Source organism: Marasmius oreades, chromosome 9 (assembly GCF_018924745.1).
Source record: "Marasmius oreades isolate 03SP1 chromosome 9, whole genome shotgun sequence".
Lineage (NCBI taxonomy): Eukaryota > Fungi > Basidiomycota > Agaricomycetes > Agaricales > Marasmiaceae > Marasmius > Marasmius oreades.
Window position 1 is genome coordinate 2,854,423 of NC_057331.1, and position 20,937 is coordinate 2,875,359.

Below are 20,937 nucleotides of genomic sequence, written 5' to 3' on the forward strand. Positions count from 1 at the left end.
GAGTCATTTTCAGTGCATTTTCAGAAGAGCAAAATACTTCCAAGAGCATGGCTTTTCACCAAATTGCAAGATGACAAATATGCAGTAAAAGTGTAGAATATTCAACACCTTTTCTATATCTGGAAATTTTATCAAAATTCCATTTTTTAAAGGTATTTTAGATATACTAAAGCAGGAAGAAAATGTGGACTTTCAGGAGAATTTAGTAGGTTAAACATGCTCAGAACATGCCTCATTTTAGACACATCCTTGGTCTTTAAAAATCTTCAAAGAAGTCCAGATGTTGGGAAAACATTCATTCTGCTAAAACATTACAAAAACTTGGACTTTTTGATGAGTTTATAATCTGCAAAATCAATACAAAAAGTCACACTCTTGGGAACATTTTGCTCTTCTGAAAATGCACTGACAATGACCAAGTTTTTCCTTGGATAATGGAAAAACTTGGTCATTGTCAGTACATTTTCAGAAGAGCAAAATGTTCCAAAGAGTGACTTTTCACCAAATTGTAGAATGTCAAATATGCAGTAAGAATGTAAAATATTCAATAGGTTTTCTATGTTTGGAAATTTTATTAAAATTCCACCTTTTAAATGTATTCTAGATTTACTAAGAGAAGGAGAAAATGTGGACTTTCAGGAGAATTTTAGTTGGTCCAATATGCTCAGAACATGCTCCATTTTAGCCATTTTTTAGAGCTTCAAAAACTTCCAGAGGAGCCCAGATGTTGAGAACATATTCCTTCCTCTAAAACATCATGAAAACTTGGACTTTTTAATGAATTTCCAGATTGTGAAATTAATACAAAAAGTCACACTCTTGAGAGTGTTTTGCTCTTCTGAAAATGCACTGAAAATGACTAAATTTTCCAGTGTTAGTAGTTTGCCTCAGTCTTGCCTCAGTCTCATCCGATCCAGCAGCACATCTCCATACCGTGTTCATTTGAGGAAGATGTTGCATGCTGCACCAGTCTAGTATGATTCAGCCTCATCCCAGCAATCCATTCGATTAGATATAAATCTGCGCAACGACTTTGGAGTGGTGAGTAAGATAGGTCAAGCCTTCAAGGATTAAATTCAACGACCAAATCCGAAGATCATTGGCTTTTCCTGTGCCATGTTACTCGCGTTTAACATAAAAGGAGCAGTTGTCATAGAAATCCACTGAACCAGACACAGAACCTATCGTCTCCTGACAAAACCAGCTTCAACAGATGTGCTTTTTTAACAAAACCGTTGTTTATCACCACATTTGTTGGCAAAATGGCCAAGGCCCATCGTTTTTCAGGTTCTGCCTATGTCCAACCTCACGTCATTGACTTGGTTAGTTCTTCGTGAACCATGCTTCCAAGAAATTTGTAGTGCATAGAATGGCTGCCTACCTGTGAGAACTTGAAGGTGACCTGATGATGACGGGCATCAGGAAAGATTGACGACTTCAGAAAACACACTCTGTGAGTGATAGCAAAAGTCATCTCTACCTTTGACTCCGTCTTTATGAGTGTTAGGTACGGCATCAATTATGAGTTGTATTTGACGGCACTGGAAGCAAAACAGAGCTGTCAGAAACACGAAATGACTTTTTGAACGACTTAACTGCATGATACCTTTTCGCGTTTTCCATGGTTCCTGTTGGGTCCCTGCCAAGGAAGAAAGGAGGACATGACTGTAACGTGACCGCAACAGAGACCACTAATGTGACTTAGTTGACTATGCTACAAGGTTCTTTTTGCACTTTAAACGGTGCTACGGAGCGATATTTATTGTATTAAGAACTAGAGTGAGCCCAAATTGCTAGTTAAAAGCTAGTTCCACTAGTAGAATGTGCTGTAGGCGCAGCTAGACCAGTTAGAGAGAGCCATAGATCATGTCAGAAAACTGTATGACTGTTCGAAACCTGTAGAACACTATGAGCAGAGGACTTAAGCGGTAATTCACCGAGTTCTACTCTCTACATTCTACTATGCACTGGCATATCAAGGGATTGTACTATTAGAAGACTTGTAGTCTTCACAGAACCGTTTGTAGCAGAACTTAACAAAGTCAAAAGACCTTCATACTAGGAGTACCTATTTCTACGGGGGATTTAGTTGACAAGAAATCGGATATAGGACCACACAGACTAGGGGAAATTTGATATGACCGTAGATCGAGTCCCGATCTGAGGAAAAGACAAAAAGACATGATACAGATCCCAGATCACAGATAGAGTACCTAGGAACCAGGCAGGGATGAATAATGGATCTTGGAGTCCATGCTGTTCATGTGCTATGGCGATTCGGAACTCTGGATCCATATGCTGGAACTACTTGGACACACAAAGTCCATATGATTTGATAACGTCGAAATGCAGGATAAGGTCCGTAGGCAGGAAATACCATATGGTACGCCTATGTAGGTCCATTCTACATGCTGAAACAAGAATGAAGAACGGTCCAGATTGGTCCAAAACATATGATTCGAATACGGAAAAGCTCCGTAGACGAGATTCTGCACATGTAACGGTCCCTAGTGATAAGATTTCGCATGGATTTGTAGCTACGGTGCATTATTTTTAGAGATGAAACAAGTAGAGATAGGATTACAAAGCTAGCGTAGAAGTAGTATAAAAGCAGCTCATGTATCTATAGATAAAGTAAGTACTACCTGTGCGTAGGAAAGTCCTGAGTGGGTTGCCCATGAGTAACTGCTCTTGACACCCAATAGAGAGATTTGCCCTGTCTTTGTGCAGTGAAACGATAAGATTTGATTTGAACATACAAGACCGTCGAGGTCAAAACTTGAGAACTATCTGTCCATAGGCCGCCAAGGTCTTGATTACTGTTTCGTGATCCGTTGAGAGTCTTAGCGTTCGTGTCCGTCGAGGACTTAGTTTTCATGTCCGTTGAGGACAATAGTCTCCAATTGTTCGAATTAATCTTACTGTAGACGAAATTCATAGTCCCACTCAGTCCACTGGTCAATAAACAGAGCCCCTACAAACCCTAGAACCCCCGTAGCTGTGGTGTTTTACACTTGCAGTTGCACATTGATTTCATAAGACCTTCATACGATATTGAGACTGTCATTTTGTGCGTAACCTTTGCCAAGCAGTCCACCCTTGCAATCTTTCCTGGTGTGTTGAGTTATTGATAGACTTTACATGGAGGTTTACTAGTTTTTGGGTTGATTTGGTGTTGGTGCTACTCCCATAGCTCTTATATTAGGTTGACTCTTGAGTGGTATACTTCGCCCATTACTGCCTGCTGCTGGCACTTCGCTCCATCGGAGCCGGTGTATCACGTTCTCAGAAAGTTGTGACTCACTGGTTTGCTTTTCATTTTCATGCCCGCAAATGGGCTCCATCTTAGTTTAATTATTCTTTGCGCGTTTTGCTAATGGTTGACTGCTTTTTGGGGCTTGCATAACCTGAAGACTTTGCTTGAAGACTATCTGGTATCCTGATGTCATTGAACCTTGTCAGGCACAAGTTTTGGCTTAATCCGTGTTGAAAATGTGTGTATTATTGCTCTTCAGGATCCTCATAGATGCCAACTTGCTAAGACTTCAAGGTTTTGGTTGGCTTTATAGACAGTGTGGGCGTGATTCAAATGGATAACAGTTTCGGTCAAGTCGACAAATATTTCAGCAACATTCATACTCAAAGGCAATTCAAGCTGTCACAGTGTCACCCCCTAATCCTTCAACTAATCTCCTATGTTCATGATCATCTACACTGGAACAAAGTTTGATTGAAAGCCTGCCTTTCACGTGTCTTTGGGATATATAAACCGAGGATTGGTGAGAAAGATGAGAAACTTATATCTAGTACTCATCAACAAATTGGCTAAATTTCACTGGTGGCATGATTTCCCATGGTTGGTGGTGGCCCACTCATGCATTGCAGGCTACTATGATGCATCTTTTGTTTTTATTCAAAGGGCAAAGGCAAGAACTGTTGAAATGTATAGACGCAGTCGTCATAGTTTAGCCCTTAGCCACAATTGTATTACTATACATGTGTACTACATACGTTTCATCAACCCTTTAACAATATTAATTAACTACATGCTCCTACCAGCACAACGTCTTTAGTGCTAGTGGTTGTAGATACATTATATGAAATATGCACACTACTTACATGCTTTTCACCATATGCTCACCATACGTTTTACATATGTTACTTACTACTCTTATCTATAGTAGGGTACAGGGTTTGTAGTCTTTTACTGTATAAATACTGTATGTAGCTCACTCTGAACAATAACGAACATAGTTCTACTTCTCTGTTCTACTTAGCTCTCTACTAAGACTCTTCAAGATCTCAACATCTTATTCGGTGAGTTAGAGACAACTGTCTCCTGTTGCTCATTGCTATTTCAACAAGAACCACCACTTGACACATCTGTGGACCCCGTAGATGAAAATGCCTTTACTCATCCAGCCTGAGGATGTGTCATGTTCCATTCATCTGACCACCCATATTTGGATAGACGGAGCAATGAACAAAGGAACATAAGTACAGGGTAGTCTCGCGATGCGATGGACGTTAAATTTGGTGTTTTGTTTCATCTTATGCAAGTTGTTACTCACTGTACTATCTTCCACCTCTGACACTCTCCCTTGTCTTTGCAGCGGTTTCTCCATAAAGCGAATCAGGGTGCATCCTGTCGCGAGTAAATATAAAGTGCATCTCGCTCTCGCTTGAACGGCATAGAACAGACTGGAAACTGATTATGCCCGGTTATGTAGATGCGTTGAAGGGGCGGGATGCAGCTGTGAGCAGTCAGGAACTGGGTGTCAAAAGCCTGTCCAATGAAACAAAGATCTTTATCTTTGGTCTCTCATTGTTTCATCATGACAGGTCACATCACTTGATGCCTAATGTGAAACCACCTCCTACATCCCCTTAGCCCCGGACAACTCAACTATGAAAGTCAGTCCCACTCGTACAGCAATTGGAAGAATGAGATATTGACCATTTATTAAGCTCTACTTATATATGACGCTCGAGATTCTACATTTTCGGGACACCATCCAATATATTCTGGACATGGTCAGATCGATGCCTTTTACCTTTTTGTGCATGCCAGGGATCTAATTGAAGTTCGTGCAATTTAGTTTGGGGTACTCATTCGTGAATTTATACGTGCATTGTAATCCATTCAACAATGTTTCAGGCAAATACAGCTCAATCCGCGATGGCCAATTAGAATGATCAGGGCTATAAAGGGGGGACTGGCCACCTTCCACAAGAAAGCTCCTATTGTCCTCGGTGAACATGTTCAGCAATAACACATACATTCTCTCAGACAACATACGGATTTTCTTCACTGACAGTGGGCCACCACCACATTCAAATGATTACACGACACTTGTCGTTCTGCACGGAACTCCTTTCAATGGATGTGAGGATACCCTTTCTCAAATCTAATCTAATTAACTCACTCACATATATCGCGACTCAAAGATGGCTTGGAGAAGCTCCATACTGTTGCTCATTCCCTCAATCTACGAACTGTCATCTGGAATCAACATGACTATCCCAGTTCGACGCCTTACACGGACTCTGAGCTCGAAGAGCTCAATCAAGGCCGTAAGATTTTCATGGACAGAATCAACAAGCAAATTGGCCAATCCCTCAAACAGTTCATTGAGAAGGAGAACATTCCCAAGGCCACTAGTGACCGTAAAGCGGGAGGTATCGCTATCATGGGATGGTCTATGGGTAATCTGTCAGCCATGGCGCTACATCAGGAAAAACCCAATTTGTGAATTTGCCGTAATTAGTGCTAACCTTGCTAACCCTCTAATTCATGCTTATTACTGTGCTTAGTTGTAATTTGTTGTAATTCAATTAAATTAAGTTACAGTGGGAACTAAAAAGTATTAATTCTTCTTAATTTCTCACACTTTTGGGTAATTTAGACAAAGTTTAAGGCTGCTTCTATGCTGTTGGTGTGGTTCATAACCAGCTCATAACAGTCAGGATCCCAACAGGATCCAGGACTGGCATGACAAGCTTCCAGGGAAATAAAATTCTGACAAGTTTCCAGATCTGACCAACTGAGTTAATTCAAGTTAATTTGCACAAATTTGCCTGAAATCGTGCGAACAGTAGAAATGTTCGAGTACTGACGAACTTCAAATTTTCTACAAAGTTGGTCCGAGATACCCATATAGCCGAATTATCAGGCACATGGAGTGTCCGAACTGTCCAGGACCGGGGCACGACTTCATCACATAGGAGAATATTATTTTTTTCGTCCTTTCTTCCTTCCCCTCCTTCATTCATTCGTCTTCCTTCCTGCCTTTCTTCCTTCCGCCATCCTAACACCCAAACATCACTTACTTACTCAATTACAGACTATCTGATTCAAGTGAGTGATAAATTTTCCTCCTGAAACTTACTGATAGTTAAAATACATCAGACAATGATCCATATATGAGGGCTGGTTGAGTTGGCTAAATTAGAGGAATATCAGATGTAAGTCACCTGTCCTCTGGTTCCATGGATTGCCAACTGATGATTCTCAAGGCAGCAGCAGATCATGAAGAGCAAGGAATGCAATATCAGAGGGATGATTGAGGGCAAAATAAGCATTATTCTCAGTTTATTTAACTTTATGATTCTTGTAGCTGTAGTATACTTCTATTATAATAAATACATTGATTTTTTAAAACTTCACAATGACTGAACTAAATGAAAAATGTGCAATTGAGTAACAGCATTTAGCACCTACAAACCTACAATAATGCAGCGGAATGCATACAAATTCGTGCGAATTAGCAAATGAGTGTTAACGTTACAAGGGGATGTTTAATTCGCGTTAACTGAGCGAATGATCAAATTCGTTCGATTAATCAAAATTCATACTAATTAACATTAATTTTTTGTTATTCAAACGAATTCACAAATTGGGTTTTTCCTGATGTATTCTCCGACCTGAAGCTGCTGTCTCCCAAAATGTACATGGAATTAAAACTGTACGTCAAGGACCTGATTCTTTATGGTGATTATTAGAAACTCTTTCGCTTCAGACTCCAGAGCTTGTTTTAATTCTCAGTTATAGAACCCCCTTTGTTATGTTTTGCATACCAACACCCTCCGGACATGGAAGTCTACATATCTCCAGCTGATCCTGCCCATAAAACTCCCAAGGAAATTTACTGAAACTTTGGCCTTTGGATTAGCTCCTTCTACGATCACCACAATGTAAACTACGCAGACCCATGTGATATGGATACCTTAACCAAAAGCACTAGCAATGTGACAGTTACCAAGTGGTCTCCAGAAGAAATGCAGAGATTCATCACCGAGGATGTGTTTATGAGGTCAGAACAACCTACGTAAGTCTTCCTTGTCTAGAGGTGGAATCTTTGACTGACATTTATCTGTGCCTCAAAGCTTTACCGAGCCGATGTCATCGACTTTGAAAGAATTATCAGATCGTGCGCTCTACGATGAAGAATCGGCTCGGACCTATTTCCCCGATTTGAAAGCGACCGTAATTGTTGGTACAAGGACGACCTGGATATTTGCCTGGGGCTCGTTGGAGACTCAAAGGATTCACAACACCCATGTGGCTGAAGGAGCTGTCATCAGCAAAATTCCTGCCACACTGCCACGCCGTTATATACCTCAGGATCCGTTATCTGGACTGCAATCCAAGGTACTGGGTGGCAGCTCGATTTAATAGAACTCCAGGGTTTGTAAGAGTCTTGCGACATTGTCGCAACACTGTCAGGAGACCGTCGCCAATAGAACAATTTGTTGCCATGCCAGAGGGGATTTTCAACAAGTTGTAGCCAGTTGAAGCGGGTTGTGAGGCGTATTGGGGCATTGGCAGCGTTGCAGCGCGTCAGAGGGTCGCAACAGGTTCCAGGAGTTTGCAGCGAGTTGTGGGGTGTTGTAGTGGGTTAGGAAGGTTGTGATGGTCACATTCAGTAGTCGTAGTTTAGACAAGTACCACCTGTTATAATGAAGTTACAACTCGAATCACCACAACCCCAAAAAAAAAGAAAAGAACTACATAATTAATCAATCATAATCAGAGTGCTCAGAAGGAAAAAAAACATATCTATTCCCTCGATACATGGTATATACTGTACATCATGTCTAGGGTGGTAAAGAGTTGAATAGCCTCAAATTACACAGTGTCGCAACGATATTTGGGACTGCAATAGCCAGGCTGGGGGGTGGGTTGTCATTAGCGTGTGGTCAGTGTCAGTCAAATAATTAGGACATGACTCACAGTCTGAGACGGTAATAGATGACTGAGCCGCTGCAGCTTGGTGGACTATATTATCGCAGGCGATGTACCTGCTAGTGGGTCAATTCAAGATATTGTGGGTTATGAAAAAGAAACATACTGCAACACTGCGTCGGAGCCTTGATGTCAATATCCAAATGTAGGCATGCTGTGGAGAGGGTTTGATTATCTCAACACGATAGAGGACGGGTATTACGAACCTATGTAGTCGATGAGAAACTGCATATATGTGGTCAAGAATAATGATTGACATGGACAGCACTACAGCAGTGGGCGGCTTGAGATGTCTGTGAGGAATACAAGCTGTGATTAGCTTCATGCGAGGATTGAAACGAACATGTGACGCACCTTACAACCATCCTTCAAATAGAGACAACGATGACAGAACCATGAACCGGATAGGAAACCTATCAAGTACGAGGAATGAAAGGATGAAAGGTGGGCGACATCTTGAGAGGGAGATGGTGGTGGGAGGGAAGAAAGAAACGAGAGCAGTGGGAGTGAACAAGTTTGCTTTATATATCTCTGGGGACGGTCTGTGCACTATGAAGTCAGAAAAACGTCATTGAGATCATCGCCGGAGGAGGGGAAGAGAGGGACTTGCAAAGATGCACTGAGGTAGATGAGGCGACGAGGTAAAGGGAAAAGAAGCGTGGGAAAATTTAGTCTGGATGCGGGCAGTCCTTAGCAACTGGGAAATCACCAAAAACATCGGAAAGACCAGTCGCCCAGATTGCCTGCCAACACTCAAAATGCGCTGCTACGGCCACAACTGCTCACAGCAGCCAAATCCCGTAACTAAAGCTGCTACGCACTGCCACAGATTGTAAGCGTGATACGTGGTAGTGTAGTTTTCAACCCTCTCACATCGGATTTTGCAGGATACTGAGAGTCTTACCACAGCACTGTGACACTGTCGAAAACCTGTCCATTCCATGGCAGACATTGGTGCGGGTCATACTGAATTTCATACTGGTTGCAAGACTATTGGAAGACGATCACAAGACTCTCACAATCTTCACTACCTGTAGTGTCGTGTTAGGTTGGCCACTACCCATGGTACCGGCATTGCAGCATGGCCAGATATTTGCTGATGGTGGTACGGCCGATGAGAACATACAGAATTATTGGTGGTAATCATTTTGTGAGTCAATTCATCCGTCCCATTCCACATGCAAACCTACAAATCTATTCATCAGGCTCACTGGGAGATTCCAAAGACCCTCTTGGAACAAGTGCATGAGGGAATGACATGGCACAATTGATTGTTATGGACTGCAGTTGAGATTTGTTGTCAGAGTACGTGTTTTCTACGAGAAGGCATGACGATGTAGGTGCTAAGCTCAAACCAGCAGAAGTAAAGTTAAGATGATGGTAACATAGATTAGTTAGACAGATGAGTTCATAAACATATGCTATTGCTACATTCCAATGAGATGCTGCGACTACCATGAACATCCTAGTCTAGTAAATATACAAAGGTTCATGGATAGAGCGACTCCGTGATAACAGATAGGGAAGCACAGAAATGGGAATATTCATTAGTGGGGTGGGAAAACCCCGAGGATAGAAGCGGACATGTGCTAGATAATGGAAAGATGAGAAGGTTCAACCACGAGATCCCTGCCTCGACAGTCTTCCATTCTGTGACTTCTCTCTCAGACGTGTACTGCGACGTAGGCTGTTTGCTGACTGGTTCGTGGCGACTGCATATCCACAACCCTCCCCTTTTCTGGTTTTCCACAGGCTCTTGCCAAGAGTATAGGAGGGCATCGAATACGAACTGGACAATTATGATCAGCAGACAACATTGTCAGGAAAGTCTTACTTTTCCGACGGAAGCTTTTACCTTCAATTTCTGTTGTTCCATATTTCCTGGTTGAACAAACTAGGTCTTCTGAAGGTAAGAGAATTCAGCAGATAATAGAAAGATCGAGAGGAAACGTAAAGCATGAAACGCGATTGCAGAAATCTTCGCACCTCGTGGTGAATTGAAAACATGCGGGCATTTTTCAAAGGCAACGCGGGAACAACGGGCCGTCCGCGCCATCGGCCCCAAAGCGCCCTTTGACAACCCGATAAACCGAATAAGTAAGTACCTTCGTCGCGACCACCATCCTTCCTCTTTGGTCAACTTCAATCTAACAATTTACGGTGCGGGGAAACATTGTTGAAGTCGAAGGGAGAGGTGAACAAGGTGCGTGTTAGTTAGATTATTAAACAATGTACTAACTTAAAGGGGCCAAACTTAAAGCCGCCGTAAGAATGGAATACATGCTGCGACACGCCTCTCGGCAGAAGCAGTGCGAGAAGTTGACTTTGAGCGCTGAAGCGCTGATTTCCAACTAGTCGGACGCACCAAGGACGTACCACAGTGCAATTCCTCTCTTTTTTGGCTCTGACTCGGCGGCCATGACATTAAGGTCGATCATGATTGTCACTTATCAGAATGGAAGTTTCTTGTCAGTACTGCAAACAGGCACTTCGAACTACAGCTATTCCTATCTTTTACGGTGAACTGAGCGCTTGAGGGACGCGATGACGTATTTGATTCGACTAGTACTGCGATCTGCGCAGTGCTCTCTAAGTCTTCTCTGTACCTCCATCACCTTGTACAGAATGAATGATCAGTTTGTGTTTCCTTTCCCCTTCATGTTTCGTTCAAACCTCACTAATGTGACCCATAACCACCAGCTTGCCTTCCGACTGTACAGCAACAGACACCTCCCCAGTTCACAGAGTACCCCCGGAAGTTCTATCTCTCATATTCACTTTCGCCGTGGACAGCAACTATTTTGGACGGCGAAAGTTCCCTCGCAGAGTGGAGGCGTCTTCCTTGACGAAAATATGCTCAAGGTGGAGGTCTATCGCTCTTGAAACACCGGAAATCTGGGCTCGTATCTCGATTCGGGACGACTTTTTCTCCAGCGTCTACGCTACAAGAGTAGAACAAGGTCGTCTAAAGCTGTGTATTGGACGCGCCAACTCGTTTCCTCTGTCTGTGCGGCTCGATATAGAAGCTGCGGTCAGTACGGACATAAACGTGATTCACCGACCTAATATAGAGGGGCATACCACATTCCTACGGTTGTTGACGGCACGTTCGGTCTGGGGTAGTCTAGTCATTAACATGACGGATATTCAGCGAGTGGATCTCTGCAGGGCTGTCATTGAAATGATAAAGGATAATCTGCAGTTTATTCGACGACTCGAGGTCCAGTTCGCCAACTCCATGGAAGATATGGATTTGTTACATATTTGGCAGGGGATAGATACGTTTCCAAAACTCCAATATCTAGATCTTCACCATTCCCGGGAAAAGTTTCCTAGCGCCTCAGCGAAGACCTTCATGACGGTTGATACTTCCATCTTTCCGTATCAGCAACTCACCCACATCTCTCTTAATCTCAACGGAAGACCTGAGGAAACACTGCAAGTTTTACAACTTTCCCCGAACCTCGTATTTGCACATATCCACTGCTATCTACCCCAAAATTTCTCTCCTGAAACTACCCATATTCCATCCATTTCTCTTCTGTCCCTAAAGACGTTGACACTTGACACGTTTCAGGATCGCTCACAATCCAAACTCGGTGTTCCGACTCTTATTGGCGCACTGTTAACCCCATCACTGAACTCCCTTTCCGTATCGTGGAGGGCCAGTGATCCAGACGAGGAGGACCTATCCCTGATCTCTACAGGGTTATTAGACCTCTTCGCTCGGTCCGGGGTATCAACCAGTCTACGCAAACTAGGCCTTTTTGTCAACGGTATCGGGACATCATCGCCAACGGCATGGATTAGCCTCTTGGAGGTATTGACTGGGTTAGAAGAGCTTCAGATCGAGATTTCAGAAAATAATAGGGTCGAAGTCGACGCTTCTGCGTTTCTACAACGGTTAGCGAAGGAACACGATGGACGTGCTCCCAGGAGTCGTTTTCTTCCCAACCTCAAACACCTCCAAATTCGTTATATCAACCACGCGATTTTTACCTACGGGGGACGCCCTGATCGACGCGCGTGGTTGAATGGATTTGAGACGATGGTTGAATCGCGTCATTCTCGTGGGCTTAGATCAGTACTGTTGGTGATTAAATGTGTGACTTATGAAGCTTCAGATTTGGGCTGGAATTTGGAACGGTTGGAGCGGCTGCAACGAGATGGGAGGTTGGCGATACGGGTTTTGAAGGCTGTAACCCCTTTTGCAAAAGAGACTCTGGTTGAATTGCTGGGTTATGGGCTTGCTGGGTCGCCAATGGATCCAAAGCCATGATGGATGGAACGATTCAACCATTTTTAAGGTAGTGATCTTGTAAACATTGTTCATAATCTTTCATCAGATTTTGGGAGCACTCAATCCAAAGAGAACAGCTGAGTCCTTGCAAGTAGCAAGGGTGCGCGAAGCCGGGCCCGGTCCGGTCGATACGCTCTTACAAGGGCACCGGGCCGGCGTTATCGGCACTTCCTAAATCGATAACGCCACGATGGATACCTTTTTCTGCTATAACCATCACCATCCTTAATGTCAATCTCAACCAAGCTGCAGGGTGTAAAGTTTCTCTTGACAGAATAGTAGGTCAACTCGGCCGTCTTCTTGAAATTTGAAGAATCTTCTGAACGCCGGTAGCTGGCGACCTGAAGTCGAAACTACGGTATGGCGAGGATACGGTGAGTCTTGGACATCTTCAAAACGACTATCTATACTTCGCATACCCACTGACGAGTCCAAAGGCGTACTATACTATAACACATATCAGAACAACAACCAAGTACATCATTTATCATATGGCGACACATCTGAATCGACTAAGTACACCTAATAACTACCATGAGGCGCTCCTGGGATGTACGTTTTCCTATCCCAATACACCTGTTCATCGGGAACCTCTCTAAATTCCCTCGTGAGCCTTTCAACCGTCAACCCGGCGGCCCTAATGAACAAAGTCCCATCAATCTTATCTGCATCCCTCAACTCCGTTCCACCGAAGAAACCGGCCTCCCTCTCTCCATATAGGACAGAAAAATGCATTAGAGCTCGTAAGAGCTTAGGTACGTGATCATCTGGGTGGGTTATAGCTTGTTGGATGATATATGTCCATGGGTTCGGGTTGATGGCGATAGGAGACTGGGGAGCGGGTAAAGCGCGTTTGTTAACGGTAGGGCGAGTACCCGATGGACCTGGATGAGCTGTATCCGCAGCGAAAAAAGCTGGGATATCCAAATGAGCTTTACCTATAGCCACCCACCAGGTGAGGCACACGACAAAGTGGCTTCGAAGAAGGAGGATCTGGGATGGCACAGAAAGGTATACAGCTAAAGACGGAAGGAATAGAGCTGAGGTGACAAAGTGCATTCTGGGAATGTTTTACATAAATAAAGGTGAGTCTAACAGTCCGATTCAGAAATGAAATGGAATAACGTACGCCAAGAAATCGGCATTGAACTCGCCACCCTCTAGCTGCCTAAATCCCGATACGGCGTAAAGAAGAGCCGCAGTCCACTGAAGTTCTTCGATTTTTGCCGATACCGATGACACATCCGGCGACCATTCGCTAGCGTAGCGGTAGATCGCATCTCCGCATTCCTCTAGGACAGACCCATATATCATCTGTAGTCCCGTTTTTTGTGGTCGGACGTTCGGATCGTTGATGATACGAGCGATGACATCGAAGGCGTGGACGTTCTTGGCCGTTACATTTGTCCTAGGGTCAGCTCCTCCGGAAAGCGCAGAAACAACAGCCGCGAGACGTGGCGCAGCTAGATTCAATGAAGGGGTAGATGTTGGAGCCGGTTGATTTGGTACCTCGTTGGAAGAGAAGACGTCCATGAAACTGTTGGGCCCTTGTCCGTCGTTCCCGTTCCCATATGACGCGTTTGCTGTGCTTTGGAGAGATTTGAGACCCACATAACGGGAATTTTCTCGAAGGAGGTCGATATCTCGGAAGAGCGCAGGCGGGAGAATCTGATTGCTACCAGAGCGGCTACCTGCAGCCATAGCGAGACCTTATGTCAAGGTAGGTCAGTTCAATTAACCGGTAAAGGTGACCAAAGACATATATAACTTACCTTGTACGAACATCCCGGGTAACCCAAACTCTGCGCCATAACCAACATGAATCAGGGCGTGCATTAGAGCGGCAACGAATCGACTGAGCATCGAAGGGTGATCGCCGTGTTTACTGATAGTCCCGAAGTTTACCTTTGGCGAAAAAATGTACTCCTCTAACGTGGAGGAAGGGCCTTTCGAACGAAGTTCCTCGGTGAAAAATCGAAGATAGGCATCGTAGTAGCTTGGGATTATGGAAGAATGATGAGTTGGATTGCACGGAAGATGTATAGATGAATTGAAACACACCTATGATCACCCAAGTGATCGTTGAAGTTCTCTTGAGTGATTGGTTCAGGCGACGATCTCCTCGGTTTCATCATATGTTCGTTCTTCTTGTAGCCCATGGAGATGATGTCTTTGTGTGCACCCATTGCCCATACAGCCAAGACGTGATGAGATATGTGGCTAGAGTGGGCAGATTGTGTTAGTCCTGAGCCTTTCCGCGATGCAAAGGGTAAACGTACTTGTGTCTTCCATTGTCATCATAGAAAACATGCCATCTTTCGTGGTTTAACTTCAATACCTCAAGTAGAGCTTTCGTGGATTCGTAGGTAGATCCAGGAAGTCTGCTTGGTGAGATGCTCGAGGGCGGTGGGGAAGGTTTCGGCCAGAGCTCGAGTTCAGCTACTGTCGACATCGTCACGGTGAGAGAGATATGAGCTGATGAATCACCCTCGTAAACCTGACGTACTTGAAACGTGAGAGATAATAGTAGAATCTAGCAAGCAATTCCCAACGAGAATTTGGCAGCTGATTTTAAATTCGGCAATCAGCGGGTCACTCCGGCATCTCGGGAGTCGAGTCCTTATCTTATCCTAATCTTATCTCAAGGCTCGCCACTGACGCGTTCATTTTTTCTCCCACTGCCGCCAAGTTCTGCCTCCGTACTCTCGTCATCCCTCATTCGCTTGGAGAACATCAAACACAGCTCACACCAAGTTGTATTTTATCCGCTCAAAATCCCTGAAATATCTACGGAAATGATGATCCTTCCCGACCCGAAATCTAGACCCCAACAAGGCATCAAATTTGCCGTTTGGGATGACCTATGACCTCTAGGCTAGCCTCTGGTCGACTCTAGTGTTGTCCAGATGTATATTGTTATCATGGCTGCCAGGCTCGAACGTTCTCTCAGATCCCTACAAAAGGATGACTGGACGGAGGGGGGTACTGTCACACTCAGTCATACCATCTCACTCAAATCACTTGCTCTACTTATCACTATCATCGATGTCTGCATCTCTCTCGCGGCTAGCCCTTCGACCAACCTCAAACTCATTGGCGCTTCTACGAGGTAGTAGGAGGAGTTTGGGACACATGTGTCAAAGGTCGGTTCATACCGCCCCTAGCGTACGTTTCTCCCTCGTTTAACCACTACTCGTTTGGATATTGACTATCATCCATCATTTTAGCATCTTCCATTTGACCCCACGAATAAACGAGCGTTCACGATGAAGTTTATCACATACCTCGGGACGGGCTTTGCTCTGCCGTTTGTTGCGACTTATTGGTTATGGTGCATTACCTTTTACTTGTTCTTGTTCCATATACTGATGCCTCAATCAGGAACCGACCTGGAGGATTGAAGAACCCAGACGGTCGATGGCCGGAATGGTTACCCTGACTACATGGCCTCAGACAGTTGCCCGAATCTCGTATCAGGGTGTTCGAGTCTCATCCTGATCCAGCGTTTGTCGAGATGTTGAAGCTTGGGTTTTTCAAAGATTGAACGGTTTAATCGATTATTTGTCTTCGCAAAGTGTACTTAGCTATATGGAAGGTATTGTTGTAGTTATAGCATCTAGATTTCTGCCTCTTTATGCATTCGAATCGTTCATATTTATGTAGTGCGAAAGCGGGTTATGGTACATTATCTTTCTCTTAGCCTCGGGGACGCGGCGGAACCTGCCGACCGATCCGGACTCCGGAGCTTGGATTTTTGAAAATTGAATTTGGGTCTCAACATTGCTTCGATCTGCTAACTCTGTGACGGTGAAATTGGTTGAAAATCAACCAGATATTTCAACCAACGCTTGGTTGGTTAGTAACCAATACTTGGTTGACGGTTGGTTGATAGTCAACCAATGGATTTTGGATGAAAATCAACCTATATTGGCCACTTTCAACCAACCGCCAAAGGCAGCTTTCTGGACCATTTTAGGTTGAAGATCAAGCTAATGTAGGTTGATTCTTCCCCTCCTTTTTCAACCAGAATTTGGTTCATTTCACTGGTTGTTTCGGGTTCTAATTGTAAAATATTCAATTGATTTCTACACTAGTACAGTAAGAAACATAATAAGTGGATGAATGAATGCGAAAGAATTGAGAGGCACTGAGGCATTTCTGGAAAGTGAATGACGTGAGCAACTTGATTAAGATAAGAAGTTGGCAAAATGTAGACGTACGGTTCATTCCTGCATGATGAGAACGGGGACAGACCGCAAATAATCACAGATATCTTAATACTCCCATCACCGCCATCTAGATCCCTCCCCTTACTCATCGTCCTCTCACGTTCTTGTCTGAGCTGCCGAAGCTCCTTCTCTTCACTCTCAAGATCCGTAGGTAGCCCAATCGTTTCGGGAATGACACGAGAATTTCACCTTTTCATAGCACTAGACCACGGAGCCTATGAGAAGAGGTAACGTTGATGAAAATCAAGACTCACCATGGCGCAGAGTGACTTTGGATTCGACTAGAATTTGTGACCACGGCTGGTGCCAGTCAACAGGGAACCGTGAATAAATGTACGAATGATGTGCTAAATGAAATTATTATTAAGAATGAACTGCAAATTGGCAGAGAACTCACGAGTACGGCTTGATGGCACACGATGGAAATGTGTATTTCTCGTATGTGGAGCACCATGCACAGTACGGCCAGGAGCATGTTTTAGCGAGGGCGGGTTGGTCACCTGAGGGACGATCGTTGCATAGAGACCATGGATTTGGTGCGTTGCGCGTCTTTGCAGTGGTAGTGGGTGTCCTGGAGCTCAATTGGCGATGTGGAGTGCAACAAAAAAGTTTTCAAGTTTTATATTTGTAGTTGTTATGCAAAGCTTTCCACAACGTTCCACGCAATTACGTTACTTTGTTTGGATTATTTTCAACCAATTTTAGGTCGAAAAGTCTTGGTTGTAAATCAAACTACGAGATCAGCCAAAATTTGGTGGAATATCAACCAAAGAAAACAACCTACTAATTTTGGTTGATATAAATCAACCAATACTTGGTTGGTCGTTGATTCGCAACCAAAACCTGGCTGATTATCAACCAACCCGACCCTCATAGTGTAAGTGACCGGAAGGTCCCCTTAGGCAAAACCTTGCAAGTCGCCTGCAGGATGTTGTCGAGATTCGAATTATTTGCCTCGCAACGCCGAAAATTGCTGTCTGGTATCTTCGTATATGGATGCATTTGCATGGACATGTTCACGAGGTCTTCCGAGTTTGTTCCGAGTACATTTGGGTTGGAACCATGCGGAATCACTGTATTGCCTCGCTTAACGAAATCTATATGATTTACATAGAGTTTAGAATTTAGAACATGCACTGATGTTCAGATTCTGTTTTTCTTTGCCTAAGATTGGAGCGTTAATTAGCAAGGATTTTTACAAATAATTCTTCGAACTGTACTAGTCATTGGTGATGGGCGTTTATACGTTTATAGGTGACATGAATCCGAAGCGAATCGTCGGCCGACGTTGAAGGCTAGAGCCTACTGGAGTTGTGCTGGAGCACGTATTTAGTAACGAGCTGTAGGTGAGCTGTGGGTGAGTGCCTCATGTTGATATAGCTACCAACATATGGATAAATTCCTAATAATAATATGGATGCAATATGGATACGCCTGCTAAGCCTGACTCACTGGGAACGAACAAGTAATAGTATTAGGAAAAGCCGTACAGCGTATTGAGGATGCGCTTAGTATGAAACCCAGAATTCGCGTGTTCATGGAATTATTAGATGGGTCTTCCGTAAATGTGACCCCCGTGAGTCTTCCGCCTGCGTTGGAAATTGACGGAGATTAAGCTTCGCAATTTGACACTGCAGGGGTGATATCAGGCTATCAGAGACCGGCCATTTGGGGTGCTTCGGTCACTCCGCTTGGATACGCATTTCTATTCAATACACATATGAGAAGAGAGCTCACCTCTGCTCACCTTGCCTACTTCTCGAAAATGCCCACTGATCACACATACACGCTCTCGAATAATATCGAGATTTTCTTCACCGACAGTGGCCCTCCGCCAGGTTCAAATGATTACACGACTCTTGTCGTCCTTCACGGAACTTGTTTCAACGGATGCGAGTGTGACATTCCCATTCATATCATATTCAAGTAACCTCACAATTGTTTTCGCGACCTCCAGATGGCCTAGCGACGCTTCACGACTTTGCTCATCCACTCAATTTACGGACTGTTGTCTGGAATCGACGTAATTATCCGGGCTCAACCCGTTACACGGAATCCGAGCTTGAAGATCTCAACCAGGGACGGAAGATTTTTATGGACAGAATCGGGGGACAGGTCGGCGAGTTCCTTGAACGGTTCATTGAGAACGAAAATATCCCAAAGGCTACTGGTGACCGTAAAGCAGGAGGTATCGCTATCATGGGGTGGTCTATGGGTACTGCATCCGCTCTGGCTATATTCTCCGACTCGACGCTGGTATCTCCTGAAAGTTACTCGAAGCTGGAGCCCTATGTCAAGGATTGTGTTCTGTATGGTCAGTCCTCCAAATCATACGCCTTGTGGCCCCGTGATGTTTGTGCTAATAATGGTCAAACGATACCAAGAACCTCCTCATGTATCTCTTGGATACTCGGTGCCTCCGGGCGAAAAACCCTACATACCATGGCAAGATCCTGACCAGAAAACTCCGGAAGACATAGCCCGAAACTTCGGCCTTTATGTTAGCTCCTACTTTGACCACAATGATGCGAACTCCGCAGACCTTCGCGACATGGATACCCAGTCCAAAATGGGTAGTGATCCAACGATAACGAAATGGACTGCAGAAGAACTTGAGAAATACATCAATCCCGAGTTGTTTGTGACCGTGGAGCTACCCATGTGAGTGTCTCCGGACTATCGGGATAGCTTGCCTGATACCCGCGTAACAAGGTTCAGCGAGGCTATGCAGTCGACATTGAAGGAATTGTCGGATCGTGCGTTCTACGATGAGCGACTTGTTAAGACGCATTTCCCCAAGTTGAAGCTCACTTTGATTGTTGCTACAAGAACGAATTGGCTGTGCCTGTGGGCGCCGATGAAGACTCAGAAGGATCACGATACCCATGTGGCGGGTGGAGGTGCGGCACGGCCGCTGAAAACTTATAAAATTGAGGGTGGAAATCACTTTGTGAGTCGATCAATTGCAGATAGGCGTACATACTAAATGGGTCGCTCTCCGGTCAGCTTCATAGTGAAATTCCGAAGACCTTCTTGGAGAAGGTGCACGAGGGGATAACTCGAGATGATTGATCGTGTATTTGAATACGTGATTCGAGTTGATTATGATTGAGAGATCGAATGTGCGCTTTGATTGTGATGTTTAGGATACATCGGTAGAAATAATCATCTGGCAGTTCGAAAGTTTGGAGATTGATACGGATCAAATTTAATGGAAGATAACGACAGACCAGGTGAAAATCCCAGATTCCACCTAAACCAAATCCCTCAACTGAACAATTCGGCAGGTATGATAGATCTTTTCTCGCCCGGGCCTCTTTGTTTTGATTACTGCTCATACAAGGACCGTTCCAGCGGTATCTCGTACTATATATCGGCCAACAAAAACGTTACACTTGGATAAATCGGGGATTTGTGAGGTACAGTTATCAGCCTTTCCGATCGACCATAATGTACGAGTAGAAGTACCTTTCTCTGCCACGCCTTACTAGCTCTACGCCTCAGCATCAATTAACACCGTCTTTCCCCCTGAACCGAAAGCTCCTTCCAATCTGTGGGACAGAGTCGCTCTGAGACTCGGAAGTGACATGGAAGTAGGGACAGAACCGACGGGAAATCTTCACCGACTACCTCATGCGTGTTATCCTGTCATGCACAGAGGAGAGAGAGAGGCACGAAAGCCTGGGCCGTGAGGCCTACGGCAGAGAAAAGTTGCTCGTCACGCTGTTCGAAGGCTGTGCATGGTTGAGTGACGTAGTCACTTGTCGCTTTTATCGTACTTCCATGCTCGACTGTTATAACGCGTTACGCCTTCGGTTACCTCGTGAATGGCCTCTAGTTGAGGTGATATCGTGAACAAGTAATGTACCCTAAAACCTTTTCTGATTAGTTGCGCCTCTTCGCTAACGTTGACCCCCCTATGGGGTTTGAATCTAGTTTCAACGACCATAATGCCTACCGGGACATTACGCATTACGACTAGTGCTACGACGACTTTTCTCATAGTATCAGGCATCAGTGGGGATCTGGCGTTCCAGTACGACTTTTGGCTACTGTGGAAGTTTGAAATGACGTGTGCGTACGATCGTTCTTCAGATGAACCTCGTAATAGACGCTAACTCGCTATATGCTAGGTTTTTCCAGTGATATATATCGCATATCGA

The 20,937-nt window shown here is 44.4% G+C and overlaps 6 protein-coding genes across 6 annotated transcripts; 5 read left to right on the forward strand and 1 right to left on the reverse strand.

Annotated features, from left to right (window-relative positions):
- Window positions 1-5,259: 5,259 nt before the first annotated feature.
- On the forward strand, window positions 5,260-5,753 carry E1B28_013777 (uncharacterized protein; the record flags this gene model as incomplete). Its single annotated transcript, XM_043158955.1, has 2 exons — window positions 5,260-5,386; window positions 5,449-5,753. 2 exons carry the CDS (start codon window positions 5,260-5,262, stop codon window positions 5,751-5,753), a joined length of 432 nt encoding a protein of 143 aa, XP_043004310.1.
- Window positions 5,754-7,278: 1,525 nt separating this feature from the next.
- Window positions 7,279-7,675, forward strand: E1B28_013778 (uncharacterized protein; the record flags this gene model as incomplete). The annotated part of the gene is made up of 2 exons (XM_043158956.1): window positions 7,279-7,328; window positions 7,387-7,675. 2 exons carry the CDS (start codon window positions 7,279-7,281, stop codon window positions 7,673-7,675), a joined length of 339 nt encoding a protein of 112 aa, XP_043004311.1.
- Window positions 7,676-10,354: 2,679 nt separating this feature from the next.
- On the forward strand, window positions 10,355-12,604 carry E1B28_013779 (uncharacterized protein). Its single transcript, XM_043158957.1, has 3 exons — window positions 10,355-10,448; window positions 10,506-10,881; window positions 10,946-12,604. The coding sequence occupies exons 2-3, from the start codon at window positions 10,790-10,792 to the stop codon at window positions 12,522-12,524; spliced, it is 1,671 nt and encodes a 556-aa protein (XP_043004312.1). The 5' UTR covers window positions 10,355-10,448; window positions 10,506-10,789; the 3' UTR covers window positions 12,525-12,604.
- Window positions 12,605-12,969: 365 nt separating this feature from the next.
- E1B28_013780 (uncharacterized protein) lies at window positions 12,970-15,082 on the reverse strand. The gene is made up of 5 exons (XM_043158958.1): window positions 14,825-15,082; window positions 14,607-14,765; window positions 14,318-14,541; window positions 13,675-14,254; window positions 12,970-13,605 (listed from the first exon to the last, which is right to left on the reverse strand). Exons 1-5 carry the CDS (start codon window positions 14,995-14,997, stop codon window positions 13,068-13,070), a joined length of 1,674 nt encoding a protein of 557 aa, XP_043004313.1. The 5' UTR covers window positions 14,998-15,082; the 3' UTR covers window positions 12,970-13,067.
- Window positions 15,083-15,534: 452 nt separating this feature from the next.
- E1B28_013781 (uncharacterized protein) lies at window positions 15,535-16,325 on the forward strand. The gene is made up of 3 exons (XM_043158959.1): window positions 15,535-15,710; window positions 15,773-15,876; window positions 15,927-16,325. Exons 1-3 carry the CDS (start codon window positions 15,591-15,593, stop codon window positions 15,982-15,984), a joined length of 282 nt encoding a protein of 93 aa, XP_043004314.1. The 5' UTR covers window positions 15,535-15,590; the 3' UTR covers window positions 15,985-16,325.
- Window positions 16,326-18,506: 2,181 nt separating this feature from the next.
- Window positions 18,507-20,444, forward strand: E1B28_013782 (uncharacterized protein). Its single transcript, XM_043158960.1, has 5 exons — window positions 18,507-18,666; window positions 18,732-19,088; window positions 19,159-19,435; window positions 19,487-19,724; window positions 19,781-20,444. The coding sequence occupies exons 1-5, from the start codon at window positions 18,540-18,542 to the stop codon at window positions 19,844-19,846; spliced, it is 1,065 nt and encodes a 354-aa protein (XP_043004315.1). The 5' UTR covers window positions 18,507-18,539; the 3' UTR covers window positions 19,847-20,444.
- Window positions 20,445-20,937: the final 493 nt, after the last annotated feature.